The sequence below is a fragment of the Rhipicephalus microplus genome, chromosome 5 (genome assembly GCF_043290135.1).
Source record: "Rhipicephalus microplus isolate Deutch F79 chromosome 5, USDA_Rmic, whole genome shotgun sequence".
NCBI lineage: Eukaryota > Metazoa > Arthropoda > Arachnida > Ixodida > Ixodidae > Rhipicephalus > Rhipicephalus microplus.
Window position 1 is genome coordinate 161244136 of NC_134704.1, and position 24489 is coordinate 161268624.

A 24489-nucleotide genomic window follows, 5' to 3' on the forward strand; every position below is an offset into this window, starting at 1 on the left:
TTTTTTGAGCACACACAGGCCATGCTTAAATACCACGCAACAGTATAGCACTATGACGAGGTGGTTAACAGATCTTCGGAGCTTTGCTTCCAGCAAAAAACACATAAGTCATGCATATGAATAATGCGATTCATTGTCACAATTAACTCGAGAGCGCTTGTAGCCAATAGAGTAGAGAGAGAGACGCAAGTTGGAGGTAACACGGCAAACCCATTTTATTATTACACAAAGTGGCAAAATATTAACAAACCGCCAAAAATCACGCAAAAACAAACATGCACAAAATAACTGGCTATACAGTGAAACCGGTACTAACACTGATTCGAGCCAAGTTCTAAGTACTAAGCCCTAATCTTTCTCTAGCCAAGATGGCCTCTTGGTGGCTACTCTCATGCACTCCTGCAATAGTTTAACATTCTTACTGTTTAGATGCCACCCTCAGAACTACGACAAAGTGGCACCGTCGCCAAGCGAGTCGCTTGTCTTCACTGCTGGTGTCCCGGTCTTATTTATCATCTTCGGCCCATTTGTTCAAACTCAGCTCGTCAATGGCCTCATTGATGACTCACTCCGAAGACTGGTGTGGGCCGCAACCATTCTGGCACAAAGTGGAAGAACTCAAGTCCCCCCAGGAACTGGTGTAGAAGGTCGCCGCAAGTCTGGGCAACCTCATTCGAGTGTTCCGAGAATGACGGCCACTCCCCGTACCTCTTCACCAACAGCCTCCAGAATTGGGCAGCTACTGCTTTCGTTGCCGTAGCAACGCTGACCTTCCTACTGTTCGCAGTTCAAAGTTCCACACCGCAGTGACAGCTCATCCTCTGTGCTTTTCCATAACGGCTCAGATCGGGAACCATGAGCCTTTCTCCGACCAATCCCATACATTAATGTGGTATGTATGCACACAATCAGGGTTTCGCGCACCAGCGCTGCATTGCAGCACCCGGCACGCGCCTCACGCCCTCTTACTCATGACATTTATCATTGTACAGTGATAGTAGAGCAGGCCAGTACATAACTGTTAATGCAAAATTGATTACTTGGAATCAATAATTTGGTATTTTTATAGCTGATCAACTAACTTTGCTTAGTTTGTAATGACCTGCATTATCTGGTCACATTTCTTCATACAGCTGCTTCATGTCCAAGACAAGCTGTAATCGTAAGCATTTGTACTTGGCACCAAAGACAGTAGGATGACCACTGTAGTGTAACACTGCAGCTACCTCGTGGATATGAGAGGTCCAACAGGCAAACCTGGGCATTCGATTCTTTGTCCTCATGTCATGTCCATGCGGAGTGTCGTCAGCGCTGTATGCAATGCATGGCAATCATTTTGTTTTTCCAATGCGACTTGATAGCTCCCAAACTTCATTTCAAAAATTTTCCAGTTTGCAGAACCAGCGAAATTTCATTTTGTAATGGTCCAGGCCAACAGTTCATTCATCTGCTTCAGGCGCACAGAAAAATAGTCCCCCTAGTTTTCTACAGGCTAGTACATACCTCTTACTAGTTTGGCCAAATTTCTGCTAATCACTATTTACACTGCAAACGAACTATAGTTGGCATGCTGTACAATTCAATATGGCGCCCGAACGAGGGTCAAGCCGTTTGTGAGCATAGGAACAGATAGGACGTGCAAATGTACGGCCCATGACACTTTCATCGAATGAAGTCGTGAGCTGCATTGAAATGTATGCGAGACTACAATGCTCTCTCAAACCATAGAAGCTCGCCACCTAATTATTTGCAGCAATACGCAAGGTTACATTAGAGCTGTGTTACCGTCCATGAACAGCTTTGGGAAATAGTGTGCATGCTATAGAAAACTGCATGAACTACATTTATAAACTGAATAGCACTCGAAGGTATGTTCTGAGCCTGCCTGAGGAATTTGCCATAGTAGTGGGCCGCTGGTGTGTAGGGTCCTTGCAGCTGCATGGGGCCAAATGTTTCACATGGTGATGGTACGCAAACATATTACTCCGTATAGTGCCTTACACCCTCTCAGCATCTAGCTGCGCAGAATTTACTGGACGGCTCAGTTTGTTCACTGATGCAGGAAAGATGCAATGTCATGGTGTTCGTTTTTTGCTAATGCATTAACACTGATGCTAGTACAGCTGAACAAAGAAGCGAGTGCATCGTGCTGACATTATGTCATCTACTGACCCTCCTCAAGAGCACGCTCCAGAATTCCACAGGGCATTGGAAATACTTTAGCAGCTGCTGTACTTTTGGCTAGTGAAACATCACTGCGATCACCTGATTTGTAGGGTTTAACGTCCCAAAACCACCACATGATTATGGGAGACGTTGTAGTGGAGGGCTCCGGAAATTTCGACCACCTGGGGTTCTTCAACGTGCGCCCAAATCTGAGCACACGGGCTTACAGCATTTGCGCCGCCATAAAAAATGCAGCCAAGATTGGATCCCGCGCACTGCTGGTCAGCAGCCGAGTAACTTAGCTACTATGCTACCATGGCGGGGCAGCTGCGATCACTCTTGTTCCTATATGTTTAATTAAAATAAGTAGCAAATTACACATTTAAAGATAACATCTGATTAATTCTTTGTTAGGAATAAATGTGCACAAGTGTTGAGTAATATTTCATACTTTCTTGCACACAACATGCCCCCCAACTACAGACCATGAAGAATAAATAAATAATAATAAACGCCCCCCATATATATTGATCAAGCCACATCCGTTGCATTACCGTGAAGAAGTGGCATGAAGCCAACTTGCACAACAAAATTTCGGTCTAACTCGCATTCCGATACCCTTCAAATTTCCATTGTACTGTGTATAGGTTAGGCATGAGAATATGCGGTGACTTAATTAAAACGCAAAGGCACAGACCTGGTGCGAGGTTGGTCAGGGCTGTAATGATGTCGTAGTTGATGCATGGTTCGCGTTCTTCAACGGGTTCCCAGCCGACAGGTGGCGATGCAGGCGGCGAAATGAGGAACTGTCGCTGCGGAGACGGGGGCTGCAAGTGGCCATCCTTGCCCTCCTCCGGTGACGAGGCCTGAACGAGATCGCACATCTTTCTGACCAATTATCTGACTCATCAGCCATGATGAGCCAAACCAACCATGGCACGATGAGTTTTCTAACACTCAAGCACTCCAAATAATTTAGGCCACCCAAGGTACTTTATTACGTACTTACACCTCAGTACGTAAGTTAAGTTAAATTTCACTGTCATCGAAACATATTTCAAGTGGTCAAAAATTCTACAAGCACAAGAATTCTCCATTGTTGGCAGTGCGGCTGTGCAGCTCAGTTAAGTAAAACCGTTGTGGTGATGAGGCATAGGGGCCAGGGCAAGCGTGAAATCGCTGAAGCGTACGAAATCATAAAAGCAATAGACATTTGCATGAGCCAGCCTTCAATCGCTCTCACAGATGCTGAGATTTCGTATCTGCAGCATACCTTATTACGTGCTTGGTGGTGTAGTCAAGATTTTTTATGCCTTCATGTTTGCATATATACATGTTTCTTGCATTAAACTTTCAGTTGTTATTATTTATTATATTACGTTTTATTGGTGCAGAGCACCAGTGCAAGCGTTGATTTCAGGTTATTCATCTCAAAATAAAACAAATTATGTGTAGGGAATATCTTTGAAATGTTTAAAACGGAGTGCGCTTAAAAGGAACGTCACTTTGTTAAAAGCCTTCATATCATTGGCTGGAGTCTGTGGTAATAAATGAGTCAGCAAGATCCGAGGCCCTCACGGCTGAAGTCCTTGCCTGAGCAAGAACTGCGAAGGCTCAGACATACCTGTGTTTTTTAGCACCAGGTGGTATCTCACACTCGTGGATAGGATAGAATGATATCATTGTTAAAAATTTGACTTTCCCGAGATAATAAAGAAGTCTCTTAAGGTCAAACATTGCATCGAGTGATAAAAGCAGCGCGGGATGAAGTGGACTATGATACCGGTAGAGCTCTCTGAAATGAGTCAGTCACGCTTGGTGAAGCATAGGGCATTTAATGAGAACATGCAAAACGGTTAGACTTTTTTCACAGTGCATACATGTGGGTGGATCAGTGCCTGTCAAAAAGTGTTTATGTGTGGCATAAGTGTGGCCTTCCTGAGCCGTGTTAGAGTGACTTTGGCGAACCTGTTGAGTTTTTGTGGGATAACTTCTCTCAGTTGGGGTTTTACAAGGTGGAGTTTGCTGTCGACTTCTCTGTCCCATTCAGCTTGCCAGTGGTTGCGTAGACCTCTACGTACAACAGACTTTAGGTCTACACCCGGAACAGAGGTTATATCTATGGTTTGCCGACCAGCGGCTTCTCGTGCATTCTTGTCCACTATTTCATTGCCCGCAATCCCGGATTGACCTGGCACCCAGTATATACCAATAAAAAGATTTAGGTTATAGGCCGCACAGATTTCATTATGGAGCTTGTTGAAAACGGGGTTCTTACTGTACTTGTCACAAGACAGGGCTGTGACAACACTTAAAGAATCTGTGTACACTATAGACTTAGGTATCTTGTGTTGTATATTGTGCTGTATTATAACCACGATGCTCTAGGCTTCTGCTGTGAAAATTCTGGTATGTGTATGCATAGTTCTAGTGCCGGAGAAGTTTTGTCCATAGGCTGCATGGGATACAGATGTTTGAGACTTTGAACTCTCAGAGAAGAATTCGGCTGAAGAATATTTGTGCTCAAGGGCCAAAAAATGTTTCTCAATTAGCGCACTTGGACAAGTTTTCTTTTTGACGTCTCTGGAGGACCAGTTACAAGTTACCGGACAATGCTGCCATGGAGGAATGTGTTAAGCGTGGTCACTTTCCTGTAAATCATCTAAACAAATTCCAAGTTTTGCTACTGCAGGTCTTAATGCCAATAAAAACAGTGGGGCGATAGAAGGACGGTTTAGGTATAACCGAGTAGTGGACGCATTATTCATAAGTGTTTTGCATGGGTGCTGTTTCAGAGACATGATTCTAACCGCATAGGTGACTCAGGATATGTGCGCTGATAGTCCCGTGGCCACTTATCTGACTCTGCATAAGGGCTTTGGACAGAGCTGGTACGAAACGCACCAAGTGACAGCTGGATACCTAAGTGTTATACAGGGTCCAATAGTTTGAGTGCTGTCCTTGAAGCGGACTAATATACTATGCATCTGTGGTCTATGTGCAACAAGACCAGGCTTATAAACAAATATATGAGACACTGCCTGCCTGTCCCTCACAACTGATGTGATAAAACTTTTAAAAGGTTCATAATCTTGATACATTTTAACTTCAGCTGTTTTATGTGCTGAATGAAGGTGAGTTTAGCATCAAAGATTACACTGCAAAATTTTTGTTTTTTCACGATGACTAAACTTTGTCCATTCATTAGTATGTAGGGGTCAAGATATACACGTCTTCGTCTGGAAAAAAAAAGCAAACCAGTAGTCTTGTCAGTGTTAAGCTTAAAACCATTCTCATCAGCCCATTTCGCAAGGCGGTTAACACCTAATTGTATTTGGCGTTTACATAGAGTCAGGTTACACGATTTGAAATTTATTTCAATGTCGGCCACATAAACGGAGTACAATATCGCAGGTGGAATAACAGAGCAAAGAGAGTTCATTTTAACTATAAAAAGCGTGCAGCTTAATACTCCGCCCAGCGGCACTCCATTTTCTTGAAGAAATGTGTGCGAGAACACACTGCCTATTCTTACATAAAACTTCTTTTCAGACAGGTAATTTCTTAAGATGGTAATCAACCTGCCGCGTATTCCGAAGGACAATAAGTCTTGCCGGATTCTGTATCGCCATGCAGTGTCATATACCTTTTCAAGGTCAAACAAAACAGAGGAATAGTACTGGTTGTGTATTCATGCGTCACGTATATATGACTCGAGGAAGACAAGATTATCAGTAGTAGACCTTGCTGCACAGAAGCCTGACATGCACGGCTCAAATATACCGTTGTATACCATGTAATAGACCAAACGACAATTAATAATTTTTCAAACACTTTCATTACACAGCTTGTGAGTGGAATAGGCCTGTAACTATTTACCGAAGTGGGATCTTTGCCCTGTTTAAGAACTGGTAGAACTATTGCCTCTTTCCAAGCAGAGGTATTTTGCCAGTATTGAAAATCTTGAAACTTTCAGCTGTTAGACAGCGCTTATGTCATGCACTTTCTTGTGTTCTTTGTGCTTTTTTTATCTCCGAAGGCGAATCGCACCAGAAATGCTAAGGCTTAAATATAGACAGTTTAAGAATTAATGCAACTAAGACAATTAATCAGTAGAATTTGATACCAAATTAAGTTGCAAAAGTTAGATCACTCAGTTTTTTGAAGCAATAAATTCTACAGTGTACTCTGATGATAAAAAGCAAGATTGTGATGCCATGTGTAAATTATGTGTTTTGTAATTAGATTATGATATTTATTTTATCTTTTTTTATCTGCTGTAATATGATGTTTCATCATCAGCAGCAGCAGCAGTAGCCTGACTAGACCAACTGCAGGGCAGAGGCCTCTCCCATGTTCCATCAGTGAACTCGGTTCCGTGCTTGCTGTTGCCACTTTTACTCACGAAGTTCCTAATCTCATCTGCCCGCCTAACTTTCTGCCTCCCTTTTGTGCTTTTGCCTTCTCTGGAAATCCAGTCTGTGGTCCCCAATGAGCAGCGGCTTTCCTGCCTACGTGCACTTCGTGCCCAGCCACTATTTCTTCTCCTTTACTTCAACTACGATATCCTTAGCCCCAGTTTGTTCCCTGACCCACTCTGCTCTTTTCTTGTCCCTAAGGTTACATCATTTTCCTTTCCATTGGTCGCTGCATCATTCTGAATTTAAGCTGAACCTTCTTTGTAAGCCTCCAGGTTTCTGCTCCATAGGTAAGTACTGGTAATGTACTGCTGTTGTATACCTTCCTCTTGAAGGATAGTGCTAGATAACCATTCATGATTTGCGAATGCTTGCCTAATGAGACCCACCCCATCCTTACCTTTACAGCTATTTCACTCTCACGATTCGGCTCCGCCGTTACTGTACCTCTCCTAAGAAGACCTTTGCAACTTTTCTTCTTTTTGCTTCTTTGTTGAGTGTTCTTTTTGTGATTATCAAACAACTGTCGAGCCTGGCCAGTTAACTTCACCGAGCCGAACCCTCACGCGGGTGAGTCAGTGGGCAGTGCACAAAACACGTGTTCAAATTGTTTAGTGATTTCATCAGACTTGTTTTGATGCCGCTGTATTGGTTCCACTGCATAGCCGCAGAAGAACAATTCCTTTGAAAGACGATGGTCAAGCTGCCATCTGTGTACATCGGAAGGGGCCCGCGTTTGTACAAAAAGCCTCTCCGGAGGAGCTTGTCGTTTACTTGCGACATCGGGGAAATAGAGACGTGGGACACAGCTGGCGCGGCTCGGGGGGCAGAGTTTGCTACGTATTGGGAGTGACCCTCGGAAGCAATTTGCAGTTGTCGAGCCTGGCCAGTTAACTTCACCGAGCCGAACCCTCACGCGGGCGAGTCAGTGGGCAGTGCACAGAACACATGTTCGAATTGTTTAATGGTTTCATCAGACTTGTTTTGACGTCGCTGCATTGGTTCCACTGCGTTGTGGCAGAAGAACCATTCCTTTGAAAGACGATGGTCAAGCCGCCATCTGTGTACGTCGGAAGGGGCCCGCGTTTGTACAAAGAGCCTCCCCGGAGGTGCTTGTCGTTTGCTTGCGACATCAGGGAAATAGAGACGTGGGCCACAGCTGGCGCGGCACGAGGGGCAGAATTTGCTACGTATCGGGAGTGACCCTCGGAAGCAATTTGCGGTTTTGAGAGGAATGTGGCCGCGCCGGTCCAGTTTCACGTAAAGTGGTGAACGAGAAGAGAATACTCGTTTCCCCAAAGGTAGGCAGGTGTCGAGGTGGCAGGCGGCATCATTTAATGAGGGGAAGCCCGACTGTCGTCAATGGGGACCCCTCGGCGGTGCGCATCTATGACTTAAAAGGACAACAGTGAGGAGAGATTTCGCTTTGACTTTGCGTGGAGCCAATGGCAAGCTAACTTGCTCGGCGTTGGCGACATCCTAAGCAGCTGAGGGACTCACGAGTGTTGTCCCTGCGCCAAGCAAACTACACAAAAACATAAGGAAGTTCTAAACAAGAGGGCTCTGGGACACTGCTGTAGTTGTCGCACAGTGTCGCTCCGAAAATGTACTATAGAGGGCGGGCTCTAAAGGGGGTGGCTATGATGTAGACTGGAATAACCCCGCCTCTTTTTTCGGTATTACGATCTGATGCGCTCATTGGTGAGAATAGGGTGAGAGATTCAAACAATGGTTCCACCTATATCACAACTGTTTATAAACGAGGTGTATGTGTGAATGCGAGAAGCCCGAGCCGGGAATCGGCCACCGCTGGGCAATAATCTTTGTTGACCTGATCTGATCTTGCTTTTAGCTTTTGCTTTTAATAAACAGTTTTGTTCTGGAAGTTCCCTTCCCTCGTTGCAAGGTGTCTTTCGCTTGACTTTCCGTGATTTTCGCTTGACTTTGCAGACGATCCGAAAGAGGCATCCCAAGTAGCGGGAAACGCTGAGCTTCCTACCGGCCTGGCTTTGATCGTTGTTTAACTCTGGCCTATCTGACCATGATATCGTTGCAGTATACTTTTTGTGCTAACGTTAAACATACGCCTGTCACGCATGCATCTATGACTGTAAGAGACTTTGCACGGGCTGACGATAGCAGTATAACAGACTATATTCATTCCTGTTTTTGTGAATTTCGTGAGAGTGATGTCATCGTACTCAGGAACAAGTTCAATGACATGTGCTTATTCTGCATTGATCATTTCATCCTGAACAAATGTGTAAAGCCAACTAAACATACGCCTTAGATGAACAGGCGTATCTCAATTAAAACATAAAGCCAAATGATTACGAAAAAAAGGATATACTGCTGTTCACTTAGCGAATGCTCATGTGGCTCTGTCGGAATCTATGGCAGAAGCAAAGAAGTTTAATTTCAACAATAATTTACCTAAATTCACTAGGGAAAATCCACAAATGTTCTGGAACATTATTAAAGAGCGAGATAAGTCAATAACGAACATTACACATGACGGTATTGACATATCTGACCCTAAGAGTATTGCAAACCTTTTAAATGCCCTTTTCCACAGTGTTTTCTCCCCACTTACTCAGCCCTCTTTTCATAATCTATGGGCCTTCTCCTTGGATATGAATATTTCTCAACAAGGTGTGTTGAACTTGCTTCTGAAATTGAAAACGAAATCATCCGTGGGTCCTGATAACATTCCTAACTTGTTCCTCCGGCGGTATGCTGAACTACTCAGCAAATATCTTGCAGCAATCTTTCAGGCCTCTTTTGAATCCGCGGAGCTTCCTCCCGATTGGAAACATGCACGTATTGTCCCAATATTGAAAAAGAGTGACCCTTCTTCAGTCTTAAGTTACTGTCCGATTTTTATTTGATCATCGTCTTGCAAAACAATTGAGTATATTGTTGCAGACTACATGAATAACTTCTTAAATGGGCCTAAAATTTTAACTCCCTTTCAACAAGGCTTCAGGAAGGGTCTATCGACAGTTACCCAATTGAGTACAGTCATTCATTCATTCGCTTTTGTCCTTGACAGAGGTGGCCAAATGGACGTCATATTTCCAGATTTTCAAAAGGCTTTTGATGTTGTCCCTCATGACAAATTAATCTGCAAATTAAATCACCTCGGATTTCCTAGTTTCATCCTGCCGTGGATAACTGCTTACTTAATGCATTGTGAACAGCATGTTGTGATTGACGGACAGCAATTTGATTCTTCTTCGGTGACCTCTGGGGACCCCCAAGGTAGTGTGCTTGGCCCTCTATTAATTCTTATTTATTGTAACGACATAGTAGATGACATACAATCTCCTATGAATATTCGTTTTTTTTGCAGACAACTGCGTTATTTTTAATGAGATCAATACAGTTAAAGATCAATTGTTGCTTGATTATGCATTAAACGGTATTTTTTTAAGTGGAGCAATAAATGACGCATGAAACTGAACTCCTCTAAGTCTGTGTTTTTTCGTATACCTAGAAAAACAGCGCCGCTAAAATTTCATACTATACTGGCCAAGACCCTTTGACTGACGTTAATGAGTACAAACATCTTGGAGTTACCATTACTAACAACCTTAGTTGGCGCACCCACATTTCTAACATTGCCTCTTCAGCTTTTAGAAAATTAATTATGCCTCCTTCACCACAAGCTTAAGCATGCACCCCATGACGTGAAAAGTTTAGCATATAATACTCTCATCAGACCCAAATCAGAATACGCCTGCATCATTTGGGATCCCTTCACCAAAACTAGCATTGATGCTCTTGAAAGAGTACAAAGAAAAGCCATGTGATTAATTTCTTCTAAATACAGCCGCGATGACTCCGTTACTGAACTTTTACACTCCAATGGATTAGAAATTCTACAAATGAGGTATAAGATTTCCCGACTGAAGTTTCTCCATTCTTTCTTCAATTGTAAATTTTTCGTAGACCCCAAACCTAACATAACCCTTTCTGAGACTAAGAAAACTCGTCATTCACACTCCCTCACACTCTCTCCTTATCTTCTCAGAACTGAACTATTTAAGTATTCTTTCCTCCCCAAAACTATTGAAGGGTGGAACCCAATACCTTTTCATCATATGCACTCGCCTGAATCAATACAGGACTACATCCTCACCGTTTTTTAATCCTTTTGACTTTTACTTGCTTGTTAGCCGTTTTTGTGTGAAACTTTTCATTGTGCATTGTACGTTTATTTATTTTGTCTGTTGCCACTTCTGCTCGGACCACATGGCCTGCAGTATGTTGTAAAAGAAAAAAACTTCCAGTGTCTCGCCTCCGGTTGTGAAGTGCTATTTTATGCCAAAACTGTTGCACTCTTAGCCTTCTGCCTTCGGTGCCTAGTTGAGTAATCACGATTTATAACTCGTTCCCTGAGTTACTAATCAATGATATGTTAGGACCACAGAAGCTTTGTTGAGTTGTACTGACCCATGACTTAGGAGTGCAAAACAGACAAGATACAAGAGAATGAATAAACAGGACAAGAGCTCATTTCACACTAGTAAAGCTTTTTCACAGAAAATGCCCAGGTTCTATGTTACACAGATTATAAAGGAAATTTTTGCCGGCCTTGGATGATTTGAGAAGTGTTGTTTTATCATATTAGTTGTTTTCCACTGTCTTTATGGTTGTATTACAGTGCTTTTTTATGTGTTGTCCGCGTTCGTAGTACTAAAAAAATTAAGATAAAGATATGAAAATAGAAGTACACAACTTGCGATTATGCAGTGAAAGATTGTGACATTAGCTACAAATAAAGTGCTTTCTTTCACAGCTCTATCTGTGGTACTGTTTGTAAAGAAATCTTGCTATTGTGCCCATTGTGATGACAAAGTTTTATGCATGCACACTGGCTTTGTGCACATTAGTTTTGTGAATTCACAATGAACAGTTGGTAGTCTGCACTCTTTCTTGTTCCCCCTCTTCTTTCCTTTTGCTTGTGCAGTGGGTTGAGTTTTGAAGGTACCTGGTTGGTGTTTCCCAACCATGTGCCCTCCAGGTGTAATCTTTTTACATACTGTAACGATGAAGCAGTGTCTACAGCTTTGGAAATGTGAGTTCAGTATGTTTCTCGTAGCTGTCAGCGAAGAAAGAAAACAAGCTCCAAAAATAACTGGCTGACCTGAGCAAAGTAGCAGTTGAGAACGCTTTCGCCAAACTGCATCTGGTGGCAGTGGATGCGCGCTCGGGCCGCAGAGTCCGGGCTTTCGAAGGTGACCCTCGCACGGCGGAAGCTGCGGAAGTATCCGAAAGTGGCACCAGGCTCGATGAGCTCAAACATCTCCTCAAACTTGGCCTGCACACAGGAACGATGCCTAAGGGCTCAGCCATTCACACCACTCGGTTCATGTGAGTTACCTCATCCTTGACAGTAAAGCGAGACTGCCAGTTTTTCTTTTCTCTTAGCTGCTTGTCCATCAATACATTTCCTTTCTGTACTTTTTTAAAAGTATCTTTAAGGGACCCAGCAACAATTCTTCAGCATGGTCCGAAAACGCTGCCAACTGTTAGTCGAGGCTTCTGAGAACACACGCGCCCACCATTATAGCGCTACAAACGGCCTAGAACCTGCAATCAATTCCCAAATTCAAACAGAAATCATTCCCCTTTCTTTCAGAAAATGATGCCACATACCAACATGAATGAGAAATATACCCAAGATTTATGATCTTTGGCTGGCTCGACATACCCGTGCATGCTTGCGATCACACTGAAAGTAAGCATAAAAATAAGAGCTCAAGGTTACGTTATGCATGTGATGCAACTTTCCCCCGTGCCGCCTCACAGTGCTAAGTTTTCAGCATGCTTATCGGGACTAGATAAGAGGGAAAGCAATTGTAGCGTGCGCACACCTCTGTGAATCCACTCGTACTTCACAGACAGATTCTAAAAATTTTTGTTGTTGTCGATTCTAAGGCTATAAACTTTTTCAGTAAAGCAACTCGATGGTTTCTTGGAAATTGCAGGGCTCCTTTAAAGGCATTATGAAGAGGTAACATACTCAACAAGTGTTGAAGTTATTGACAAAAAGTAACACGAATGCAGGTAGTAGCAGCGAGTCAACACTGGTGAAAGTGAAAATTAATGCAGTCAAACTTTCAATCAATCTCAAGAAGAAAAAGTGGGCGGCAGCACGTGTTATCTTGACAGGAACCTAGGAACTGAATAAGGATAAGGAAGCAGATGTATAAACTAGGTTCATTTTCAAATTATTATAAAACAAAATCCAATAGCAACAAACTAATGTGCACACAAAAAAATTTCAAAATTAAGGTCTAGCAACACAATCGCAAACAGTGAAAATAAACTGGTACATCAAGATTCATAAAATAATAGAAACCTAAGCTATGCCTTTACACAATTTATATTGCTTCAGTCTATTTTCATTTGTTCGTTATATACTATATTGATCAACAGTCCAGGCTTAATTAAGTAAGGCATAATAAGCACTGGTGAAATAATACAGAAAACATTATTAATATAAACTATCATTAAACATCTTAAGCACACAAATAGTAGCAAAAAGAAATGTTATCAGTTTTATTGCCTGATTTGAGAATGACTGACCAAGTAACTGAGTGATGGAAGCCTTCACTTAAGAAAGGAACAACAAATCAATACTTCCATTCACTGCAACAAGTTCCAAACAAACACCCAGTGTTCGTACAGGTTTCAAACAGGATTCGAACAGGTTTCAAAAGGGAAAATTAAGGATACTCCAGAAATTTGAACAACCTGCCACACATTTCTCGAGGGCTAGAAAAATAGCATCCAAATGAGGACTTTTTCATTTACTACAACATCGTTTCAATGGCTGACGAAATTTGTTGCACGTTATACAGTTGAAAGTGAATTCAATGAAGTCAGCACGACAATCAGCTTAATTTGGTAAGCCAAGAAGTTTGTAAAATCGATAAAAAAGTTTTTAAGACCTCTGAAACATGAAACTGTAACCGAAACACACCCGAAATCTACCACGGCTTAGTTGTTCCCACTAACTAACATGTGTTAGCGTCAAAAGTCTGTTCAGGCGTACAGAACATTGAGCCCAAGATATGTGGTCCAGGCGATGAAGGCCAGGTACACAGTCATGTGAAATATGACATGCAGTGATTATGCGAGCAGGGAGAGCAAGAAAGTTGCAAGGATACGATCAGCCTCATCTGTCGTATAAATCGTGAAATAACGAAAGCACACAGTAAAACAATAAGCCATTGCTACTCTTAGTGCCATTTGGAATGTAACAACAAAACTCTTGATTCCACAGTTCCGTGTGTGTGGGTGGCCTGTAAACCCTGTCAAAATAAAACCAGTCTTGTGACTACGAGTGACATGTTTTAACGCAATAGTGTTAGCGACCACACACATAGAAAAAATACATCTGTGTAAAAAAGGTAAGCATTACTTTGCTATTTTATTTAAGACAGAACTTAATTAAAACAGTTTTAGTTACACGCTAGCTTCATTAGTTCAGGTTGACAACAACGTTGAACCCTACAAGTACCTGCTGCAGGATGCAAATATCTTACTTAGATGTAAAATATGGTTGAGTAGGGTCAATTTTTAACTGTGATGTTATACTGCAGGAAAGCCTAGACTTAATGTCATTTAAAGTAATTGCCAACACACCACAAATGTTTAGGACAAGAGCTGAAATTTTTCTAGTGTTATTAATGTTTGGCATTGTTGCCGTATACTAACCACATGTACCACTCGCTTGACAGGAAATAAAGCAGCATATATGCAGGAGACAAGAGTTAAGTGGAGAGGAGATGAGCAAAGAAAAAGAATGCGAAACACAATGAACTGATGGAAGTGACTGAATATACCAACCGCGCAACTTAAAAAGTAGTTACAGTGTAACTAGGGAAGCAAAGATACAAGAATAGGAAAGAGCGCTGACTTTCAACAATGATTTAATAGGGGAGTGGTGTACAAATATACGCAACATTGGGCAAACCAAAAGGTGCTTGAATGACCATTTAAGAGAGCACAATACCAAAGTGCACAATGCGGTCCAAAAACACCTCGGAATTCACTGCCGAGAATGCGGCTGCATGCCCCTCTTTGAGCGTTGCGAGGTAATAGGCATGCACCACTCACAGGCCATGAGTTACGTTCCGTTTGGTTCTTTCCACTCGCCTCTCGCTTGTTGCGCGACATTTGCTGCTGCCGCCAAGGAAGCCGAAGACGAGAACTTTTCATCTGCTGGCACCTTGAGGAAACGACCGCTCCGACATCATCTGGGTATAGAGACGTTTATTCGTTTTTCTCTTCTCCCTCTCACTGCCCCTGCACCCCTGGTTTTATCCCCTGTCTCCCCATTCAACCACTCTTCCAGTCCAATCGTAACGCACCACTCTTATAGTCCAATCAAAACGCACAGATGTGTCTCTCCTCGCCACAACCTCGAAGACCCACCGCCTCTTGCCCACTCATCGGTTGTCCGCCGTCACTCAGGTTTCTTTCACACCGGTTCCCAGAATGGTCGACGACGGGCGTTGCCAGGTTGTGGAAAAGCGCCTCCGAGTAAGTTCCCGCGATGCCGGGTTGACAGGCCATCAATACAATTGGCCCCTGCGCCAATGCCGTCGCCTCCGCTGATTCCGATCGTCCGGCGGACGCGTACGTGTACCTTCCACGTGTACCGGCCACCTGCAGCCTGGCTTGGTCTCCTGTAAGGCGCCATAATTGAGCCCGACAGCGGCACGGGAGTTGTCGCGTCCTTTGTGGCCAGCAGACAGTCATCGTCCCGCATTCCGGTGGCCCTGCTTCCTTGTTGGCGAGGGGTCGCCGGCCGCTGGGTGGGTAACATAAGGTATTCGGGGAACGCACGAAGTTCGAGCCCAACACCACGCGTGAGATAATTGAATCCTATCACATAATTTTGACAGTACATGAGCAAGTTCCCCATCAGTTGCGCTATTGCAGAAAGAGTTTGCATATCTCGATCATATTTAAGCTATGTATTTGTTTAATCAACAAGAGTTTTGCAGATATTGTTTCGTAGTGGTTGTAAACTGCACTCGTCTGCGCATGCCCATTCTCTTCTTTTTTGCCTATATATGTACACCACTCCATTATTAAATTATTGTTGAAAGTCAGCACTCTTCTATTCTTGTATCTCTGCTTCCATAGTTACACTGTAACTACTTTTTAAGTTGCGCTGTTCGTATATTCAGTTATGTCGTACCAACTTGCCCAAGTTTCCACGCTTCGAGAGATGTAAGTGAAAAGGACTTGAATGATAGGACAAGGCAACCACAAATATAATACATGCAAACTCACACAGTGTATTGTTTCTCAAATGAAAAGTTTGGTGCATCAACGCTAATCTACAAAAGAAAGCAGGTTGCACTACAGGCATTTGATTGCATTGGTCCCAAAATGCAAGAATTATCAAGGACAGAATAGAATTTGAGGAGCTTGAAGGGACATGAGAATTAAATTTTCAAATTCAGGGGTTCTCAAAATTCTCAAGGCCCTGCACGAACCCTGGCCGTAGTGTAGTTACTGGGAAAGAAGATCCATCACATCATCAGAATGCTACCACGCTTTTGTAATTTGCAGTGCATAGAAGTCGTGTTAGAGCTGCCATAAGTCAATTCTTCAGCACTGAACCAACAAATCGCATGAGCATGTACTCTTGCCTTTTTGAATGTCATGTTTCTCTTTGATTTCAATGAGATTTTCATATGATATAGCGCCTATCAACCTCAATTAAATGAAAACGAATGCATGCTTCTGAATAAATGTACTGGGTGAAGACTTTGTACACTTCCAGCCACATCTTGTCCTCAAAGGTACATGTAGGATGAAAAATTCAAATGAATTCTATCAACATGACAAGATTTGACTGAGGACACATTGAATACACATATGTGTGGTATCTTCCAACGAATTCTTTCTCTATAATGAATGCTTGGCAGCGCTTCGGTGTCAGCAGTTTTATGCTACAGAATTTATCCCACAAAAGAAGGTTTGCGATTGGTTATACTTGTTATTTTTTTTTCAAGAAAAATAACATTTTACAATAACATGATCATTTGATCGACAAAGTCGTACAGTAGATCATGTGGTGAGCCTGGGCACCAAATGCGCTCGCAAGAGGAAGAGAGGGTTGACAAAAGCCAAAGAGTATTCGGGATTACTTAATGCTTTAATAATTGCAGTTTCGGGTCTAATGAGAAAGGGCAGTGATGACTACACTCCTTGATTTCAAAGAAATTTTCACATGAGATAGCTATCATCCTCAACTGAATGGAACTGCACTCAACCTTTGATGCGGCACAAGAAATCTTACCTGTGGCAAGGTGCTAAGACTTCATGAAAGTGCCTGTATACACCAACTCATGAATAGATAGGCGCATCACATGACTGTTATTGTCATAAATGAACAGGGCAAACTGCATGTCATGTATGGATGTAATGAGCTCGGAACTGCATCTAGCTCATCATGTAATGTACTTGACTCGAGCTGCATAAAGTACGCTATACCTTGCAGGCTCTTTCAGAAATTTAGTGTGGGCAGCCTGTTAGGGTGCTCTTCATCAGTGCAGTCCCATGAATGGAATGATTATTCCAAAAAATGGCCAAGAATCCACCGAAAGAGTAAAAAAAAAAGCGCCGCTCAGTTTAATTATTTCTATCGCCCACTGTACGGTCATGAATTGAATAAGGCGTTTTGAAAACTTCTCGGCAAAAGCACTCGCCCTACTAACAGTCGTAAATGGCTGGCTTATGGAGCAGTAGTAGAAAACCACTTTATTAGGGTTTATGGAGGTTAACATGCGAAATTGACTCCGTTTCTATGAGAGACGCCGTAATGGTGTACAGCGGGTAATTTCCACCGCCTGATGTTCTTCCTGGTACAGCTAAAGCACACAGTACACGGGCCTCCAGAATTTCGTCTCCATCGAAATGCCACCGCTACCACCGGGATTGAACCCGCGACTTTCGGGTGTAGCACCAGCGAAGCGCAATCATCTAAGCAACACCTCCAAGTGTAGCGCGGCTAGCCGTCCACGGTAAGCAATCTCCTAGTATTAGTACTGATTTCACAACACCCTAATTTTAGAAATTATTGTAACAAAATATAAAGCAGCAAGCAGTTTCGTTTAGATACGGAAGATGCGCGACTAAGTCATTTGGCCTCATTCTCGCAGGAAAACAGTGGCACACAAGACTAGGAAATGAGTGACGTTCGGCGTTTTCCCAGAGCAAAAAGCGGACGAGGTACGCAGCGAAACCGCGTGCGTAAATAAACAAAATACTACGACCGCTTCCACGGAAAAACCAGCGATGCGCCCTGCATGTGGCAATACAACCTCAGTTTAGCGCACAGCTACCGCTAATGCTGGATAAGAACAAATATTATTCGAAGAACAAGTTTTTAGCAAAAAATAGCACATACCAATTGAAGAAATAGTTTCCGAGTTCAGTTCACTCAAACGAGCATCCTCTGCGTTATCAGCGCACGGAAATTTGCCGGTGATCAATCACTCCGCCCCGTGTGCGCTCGATAAGGCCGGATTAAGGAAAACGTTCTGCCTCGTGCTCGCAGAGAAAGCATTGAAACAGGCCCGGCAAGATGAACCGTAGGCAAACCATCATCGACGGTAATTCATCGATGCTCGACATCTTGGGAGATTGCAACAGCTGAGTGAAGCAGCGTAGCGCTGCCGACCAAGCGGCATCGATTAGATTTCGCTAAGCTGGCAGAGTCACGATGATGTCATGAGACACTGGGCGGCGGTTACCTTTTGTTCCGGGTCTGTGAAGACGCTAACGTCGACGTTGGTTATTATGAGCGACGTGGGAAGGTCAGACGTATCCGCCAAGTCGTTCAACAGCACTTCGCAGTCTTCCAAAGCGCTCATTCGGTGGCACTCTTCCATGTCGCCAGACGCACTGTCACGGGTTTTCATAATCCAACGACACCGAATACTTCTTTGATACTTTGATGCGTTATAACTTGTTACGCAGACTTGAGGAATAGACAGGTATCACGGAGACAGCAGTTTTACGGCAACACGCACGACAAGCACAACGAATAGGTGTTCTCTGACAAGCACGCTTCGCGCACTGTCGCGAATTGATAAACGAAAAAGAGGCGTCTATATGGACAAGTTAATGAAGGAAGAAAATAGCTGACTTTGTGTAGTCGGCAGCGCCTATTTGTCAGTAGTGGCAGAATGATTTAATATTAAGATCTACGTTGCTTCATGACCTCCGAGATTGCGGGCGCACGGCGCGTGGTTCTCTTCGGCCGTCCCAATCGCCGCACTCCCGAGCAAAACCAGGGAATCTCGCCTCACGCGCCCAGCCACCGCTAGAGGGCACGTTTACTGGGGGTTCTGCCCACATTGAGGCGCTGCCCACATTGAGGATCTAGATGGATATACAGACTATAACGGTGCAATGGTTATCGATATGTGTGAAGAACAGCAACTGGTCATAGTTAACCGGGAACATAAATGCGACGGGCAGATAACGTGGCAAAGCGGCAGTAGACAGTCTTGCATAGACTACGGCCTGGTCTCAGAGCACACGTACGAGCGGTTGAACCAAATGACGATAAATGAAGAAGGAGAAAACAGTCTGGGCAGCGACCACAGGCGTATAATCCTGAAATTTGACAGTGGGGGGGCTAGGAAGAAAACACAAGAGGTTGGGCTCCCGAAAGTAAGCGAAAAGCAGATAGCAGACATCGTCAATAGCATCGAAAGAGAATTAGAAGCACAGCCAACAAAGGTGTGGGAATATGACGCGGTTGTTAGTTGTATACAAAAGGAAATAAACAAAGTAAGGAAAAAAAACCGCTGGAGAGGTAAACGGAAACCACGAAGCTGGTGGGACAAGGAAATTAAACTGGCTATTGAAGAGCGACGACGGGCCTCTAGACTGCACAGAAAAGCAAAGCAAATGGGATATCAGGATGATGAGGTGCAGTTACAGTGGAGCCGGTACCGAGAAAAGAATTTTGAGGTGCAGAAACTAGTACAAGCGAAGATTAAAGCTGTGAGTGAGAAATGGGTATCAGACATACGTAAGAAGGATAAGAGCGCCCCCCAAAAATTCTGGAACCATTTAAAAGCATTGGGAACGACGACTAAAGAGATGCAGACTCAGATACAGGACGGGGACGGTAACGTTCTCCTTGGGGACAGCGCATTAGAATACCTACATGGAGTCATAGGAAATACTTTCGGCCAAGCACGCGAGAGGTCGGCTAACTGGACACAGGTGGCAAATAAAAGAGTGACAGATGAAAAATTTAACATCAAATTTTTGGACTGGAAAAAGGCAGAACACAGTGTTCCCAAACGTACGGCAACAGGACCGGATGGAATCCCGATAGAGATTATCAACCATTTGGGACCAGCGGGACAGGCGCACTTGTATGGAGCCATCGAGCGCGCTATAAAATCCAAGAGCATTCCTTCGCACTGGCGCGAAAGTAGAATGAGTTTGATCTACAAAGGCAAGGGAGAAAGGGACAAGGCGAGCTCTTACAGGCCGATTACAGTCAAGTCAGTGCTTTATAGATTAGCTATACAAGCCATCAAAGCCGAGTTGTTGAAGTGGGTTGAAAGTAACGGTATTTTAGGGGAACTGCAAAATGGATTTAGGCCGGGTCGACGCTTGGAAGACAATCTTTTCGTCATATCCCAGACCATCGAAATTTCGGCAGCACAGGGCAGACCAACATGGCTACTGTTTCTGGACATAAAGGGTGGCTATGACAACGTGGACAGGGGATTGCTGTGGCATATACTGGAAGAGGAGGGGATTGGGTCGGAATTTTTAGGGCTGCTAAGGGCAATATATGAGGATAACAAGGCACACATTACATGGGAAGGGCGTACATACACAGAGCCCGTGTACATTCGAAGAGGTTTAAAACAGGGATGCCCTCTTTCGCCATTGCTGTTCACACTGTACATTAGAGGAATGGAAAGACGACTAGAGGAGAATGGATTGGGCTTTGATTTGTCACACCGAAGCAATGGAGTGTTAGTGGAGCAACGGATTCCGGGATTGATGTACACAGACGATATAGTGCTGCTGGCGGATAATGCGGAAGAACTTCAAAAACTGGCTGACATTTGTGGTGATGAGGCAACGTACCTAGGCCTACATTTTAACCCACAGAAATCTGGAGTCATGGTGTTCAACGAGGAAGCTCATGTAGCACCAATAAGGATACAACAGGAAGCCATACCATTAGTAAATAAGTACAAATACTTGGGGATCTGGCTTAATGAAGGAAAAGGCTACCTGAATGCTCATGAAGAACACCTCAAACTGAAGGGGAGACGAAATGCAGCAGTAATGAAACATAGAGCACTTTGGGGACACAATAAGTACGAGGTAGTACGAGGCATCTGGAAAGGGGTAATGGTGCCGGCGCTAACGTTCTCTAATGCCGTATTATGCTTAAAGTCAGATATCCTGTCGGGGCTGGAGGTTAACCAAAAGGCAGTCGGCATGTTAGCTCTGGGAGCTCACAGTAAGACTACAAGCGAGGCTGTACAAGGCGATATGGGTTGAGCTTCATTTGAGGCGAGGGAAGCACAAAGTAAAATACGGTTTGAGGAGCGACTTAGACATTTAGATGAGAAGAACTGGGCAGCCAGAGTGCACAGATACCTGTACCTGAAAAGTGTGCACACCCAATGGCGGAAGAGGACGCGAAAGCTGGCGACTAAATATAACTTGACCGCGGCAAATAATCAAAGGGGGCCAGTTAAAAAGCAAGTGAGGGAAACAGAGACGCTCATGTGGAAAGAGAGGATGGAAAAGAAGGGATCGCTGGGAATCTACAAGGCAAGCAAACAAGAGATCCGGAAAGAGAACTTTTATGACAACAATAAAGGTAGTGCGTTGCTCTTTGAGGCGCGGGCTGGCTGCTTGAGAACTCTAACTTACAGGAGCAAATATTCGTCACAGGATGAGACATGTGTTGGATGTGGCATAAATAAAGAAACAAACGACCACATAGTCATGGAATGCCAAAAGATTCGGCCGGATAGAAATGGGGGGAAAGTCACACTTCCTGAGGCGCTGGGCTTCGCGGTTGATGGAAGCATTAACTGGTCAGCAGTAGGTATTAATAAGCAGCGGCTGGAGTATTGGTGGAGGAAAAGCAGAGAAGTCGATAAAATAACATCCCGGCCAAGAGTAGCGGCTGGGCAAAATTAACAAGACATCCGAGTTGAGGGACAAAATTTAAACTCGAACTATTAAGGTAGGCTAGATGGCGCATGCTGTCACCCCGATTCAAAGGGGAGGCCTTTAATCATCATCATCATCATCTGAGAGAGAAACAGGTCACCTTTCTTTCCTCCGTGGAAACAGGTGAAGCAAACAGGGGCGCCATCACAAACAGGAAGCCAGAGATTGGAGCGTAGAAGGGTCCTAGTGGTGGGGGACTCTAACGTGGCCAGGGTTACGGATGGCGTCTTCAAGACAGTGAAGGAAGATGGGAGAGTCAGGTTGGAGGCACAGTCAGGGAAGAGCATGGTGAATGCACTGGCCAAAGCTCAGGAGCTTGCAGAAAACAGCATGGAGGGCGAAAATCTAGTCATTATTCATGCTGGGCTCAATGATGTGTTGAAGGGCAAGGATCAGAACCTTCAGAGAAAGTTAGAGAATGGGATGTGTAAGCTCCGAAAAGCCTCTGGGAGTGTGCATATGGTCACATGCACACTCCCAGAGGTCTGGGGGCAGCCTCGTGGGATTGAAAGGAGGGTAGTGGAGGCCAATTGTGTGATCAAGAGTTTGAGCCGGCAACTCGGATACAGCGTAATGGAAGTTAACCAAGACGTGTACGAGCCCGGCCCTCGCCCCTTTGCACAGGATGGCATTCACTACAGTGGAGCGATGGGCAGGAGGGTCGGTAACAGAATGGGTCGCCAAGCCATAGCTTTTTAGGGGGACCCAGAGCCCTGAGGCCAACAGTGTAGCCAAAGACGGACCTAAAGGGCACGAGTGTTCAAGCCACACGAAGACCGTGGGAGAAGAAATCGACGTAAGTACAAGGGCCGCGCTAAGTCAGACGTAGGCTATATTAACATGCAGGGAGGCAGGAATAGGTTAAAGTGGGAAGAGATAGAAGAGCAGTTGAGGCAGGAGGAGCTGATGGTATATGGGGTTGTGGAGACACATCTTCGGGACCTGGAGCAACCACCCTGCAATCCGGACTACGTATGGGAATATTGCAATAGAACAGAAGGCAGCAAAAAAGGGGGTGGAATTGGTGCATTTATACATAAGAGCATGGGTTGGCAAAGAGTCAAGCAGGGATGCAAGGGACATTTATGGCTAAAAGGGAAAGTGGCAGGGCAAATGACACTCCTTGGTTTCGTGTACTTGTGGACGGGAGCAAAGGCCAGAGACGAAAACCAGACAATAGTAGAGTGTACTTCAAATGACATTCAGGAGTTAGGAGGAGAGTGCGAGATAATTATACTAGGAGATATGAATGCGCACATAGAAGATATAGATGGGCATACTGACTCAACAGGCAAAATAATCATGGATATGTGTGCAAGGCATGATTTGATCATTTGCAACAGTACCGAGAAGTGTGAAGGCCAAATAACATGGGAGGTAGGAAGGCTGCAGTCAACGATAGATTACGCACTGTTGTCACATAGGATGTATGATAAGCTCAGGGGAATGCACATAGATGAAGGTGGCTCGAGAAGTCCGGGTAGTGATCACAAACGTATCAAGCTAAGTTTTGGAAGAGCAGTGAAAGTGGGAAGGAGACAAGATGAGCAACTACAGGAAAATTTTTATTCAGAAAGGCAAATAGAAATGGCTACTAAACAAATCGAGAAATTCATCAATGAGGATAATAAAACAGTGTGAACATACACGAATCTAATTAGACTGAGTTAGAGCTTTCTAAGGCACGTGACAAGTCACCGCGGAAAAGAAGACACAAACCCAATAGTTGGTGGGATGAGGAAGTTAAGAGAGCCATAGCAAAACGTCAAGAAGCCTCTAGGGAACACAGGCATGCTAAGCAATGGGGTGAACCGACATATGATGTGTAAAGAAAATGGGAAATCTTTCTAAGCTCTAGAAAGGAAACATCCCTCCTGATCAATGAAAAGATTAGAAGAAAGGGTGCTCAGTGGTTGGCAGAAGTACATAAAAAGGACAGCAAGGCAGCTGCGAAATTTCGGAACCATCTAAACTCCCTAAGAAATGAAACAAACCTAGAGCAGAGGTTTATAACTACAGCTCAAGATGCTAGGCTAGAAGGGGATGAAGCTACTGAATATATAAGAACAAGGGTGACAGAAAAATCTCAACAAAGAAGGGCCTTATGCACCACAATAGACAGGGATGGATCAAGTGACACAATGGCTCAATTTTCACAACGGGAGTGGGAAAGGGCTGAGCATAGAGTTCCAAGTAGTACATCAACAAGCCCAGATGGCATTCCAATTATGCTGATAAAGACATTGGGTCCGAAGTATAAACATGATGATTGATATGTGGTGTTTAACGTCCCAAAACCACCATATGATTATGAGAGACGCCGTAGAGGAGGGCTCCGGAAATTTCGACCACCTGGGGTTCTTTAACGTGCACCCAAATCTGAGCACACGGGCCTACACCATTTCCGCTTCCATCGAAAATGCAGCCGCTGCAGATGGGATTTGAACCCGCGACCTGCGGGTCAGCAGCCGAGTACCTTAGCCACTAGACCACCACGGCGGGGCCCGAAGTCTAAACAGACTTTGAGAGAGGCAGTGAGCAGAGCAATAATCGATGGTGAAGTCCCTGATGAATGGAAACTTAGCAGGATGAGCATGATCTATAAAGGAAAGGGGGACAAAGATGACATAAACAACTACCG

The 24489-nt window shown here is 44.1% G+C and overlaps 1 protein-coding gene across 4 annotated transcripts in view; it reads right to left on the reverse strand.

The window, feature by feature from the left end:
- Positions 1 to 18905, reverse strand: part of sra (RRM_RCAN_like domain containing protein Sra) — a 30958-nt gene extending 12053 nt beyond the window's left edge. The window contains exons 1-3 of one of the 4 annotated variants that reach the window (XM_037424977.2): positions 18371 to 18905; positions 11734 to 11907; positions 2864 to 3032 (exon numbers count right to left, since the gene is read on the reverse strand). In XM_037424977.2, the coding sequence (XP_037280874.2) occupies positions 2864 to 3032; positions 11734 to 11907; positions 18371 to 18538 (511 nt within the window). In that variant the 5' untranslated portion in view covers positions 18539 to 18905. Of the gene's footprint in view, positions 1 to 2863; positions 3033 to 11733; positions 11908 to 11969; positions 12203 to 12245; positions 12382 to 18370 lie in introns of those variants that run through there. The other 3 variants (XM_075896156.1, XM_075896155.1, XM_075896157.1) reach the window with 3 other exon arrangements.
- Between the last annotated feature and the right edge of the window lie 5584 nt (positions 18906 to 24489).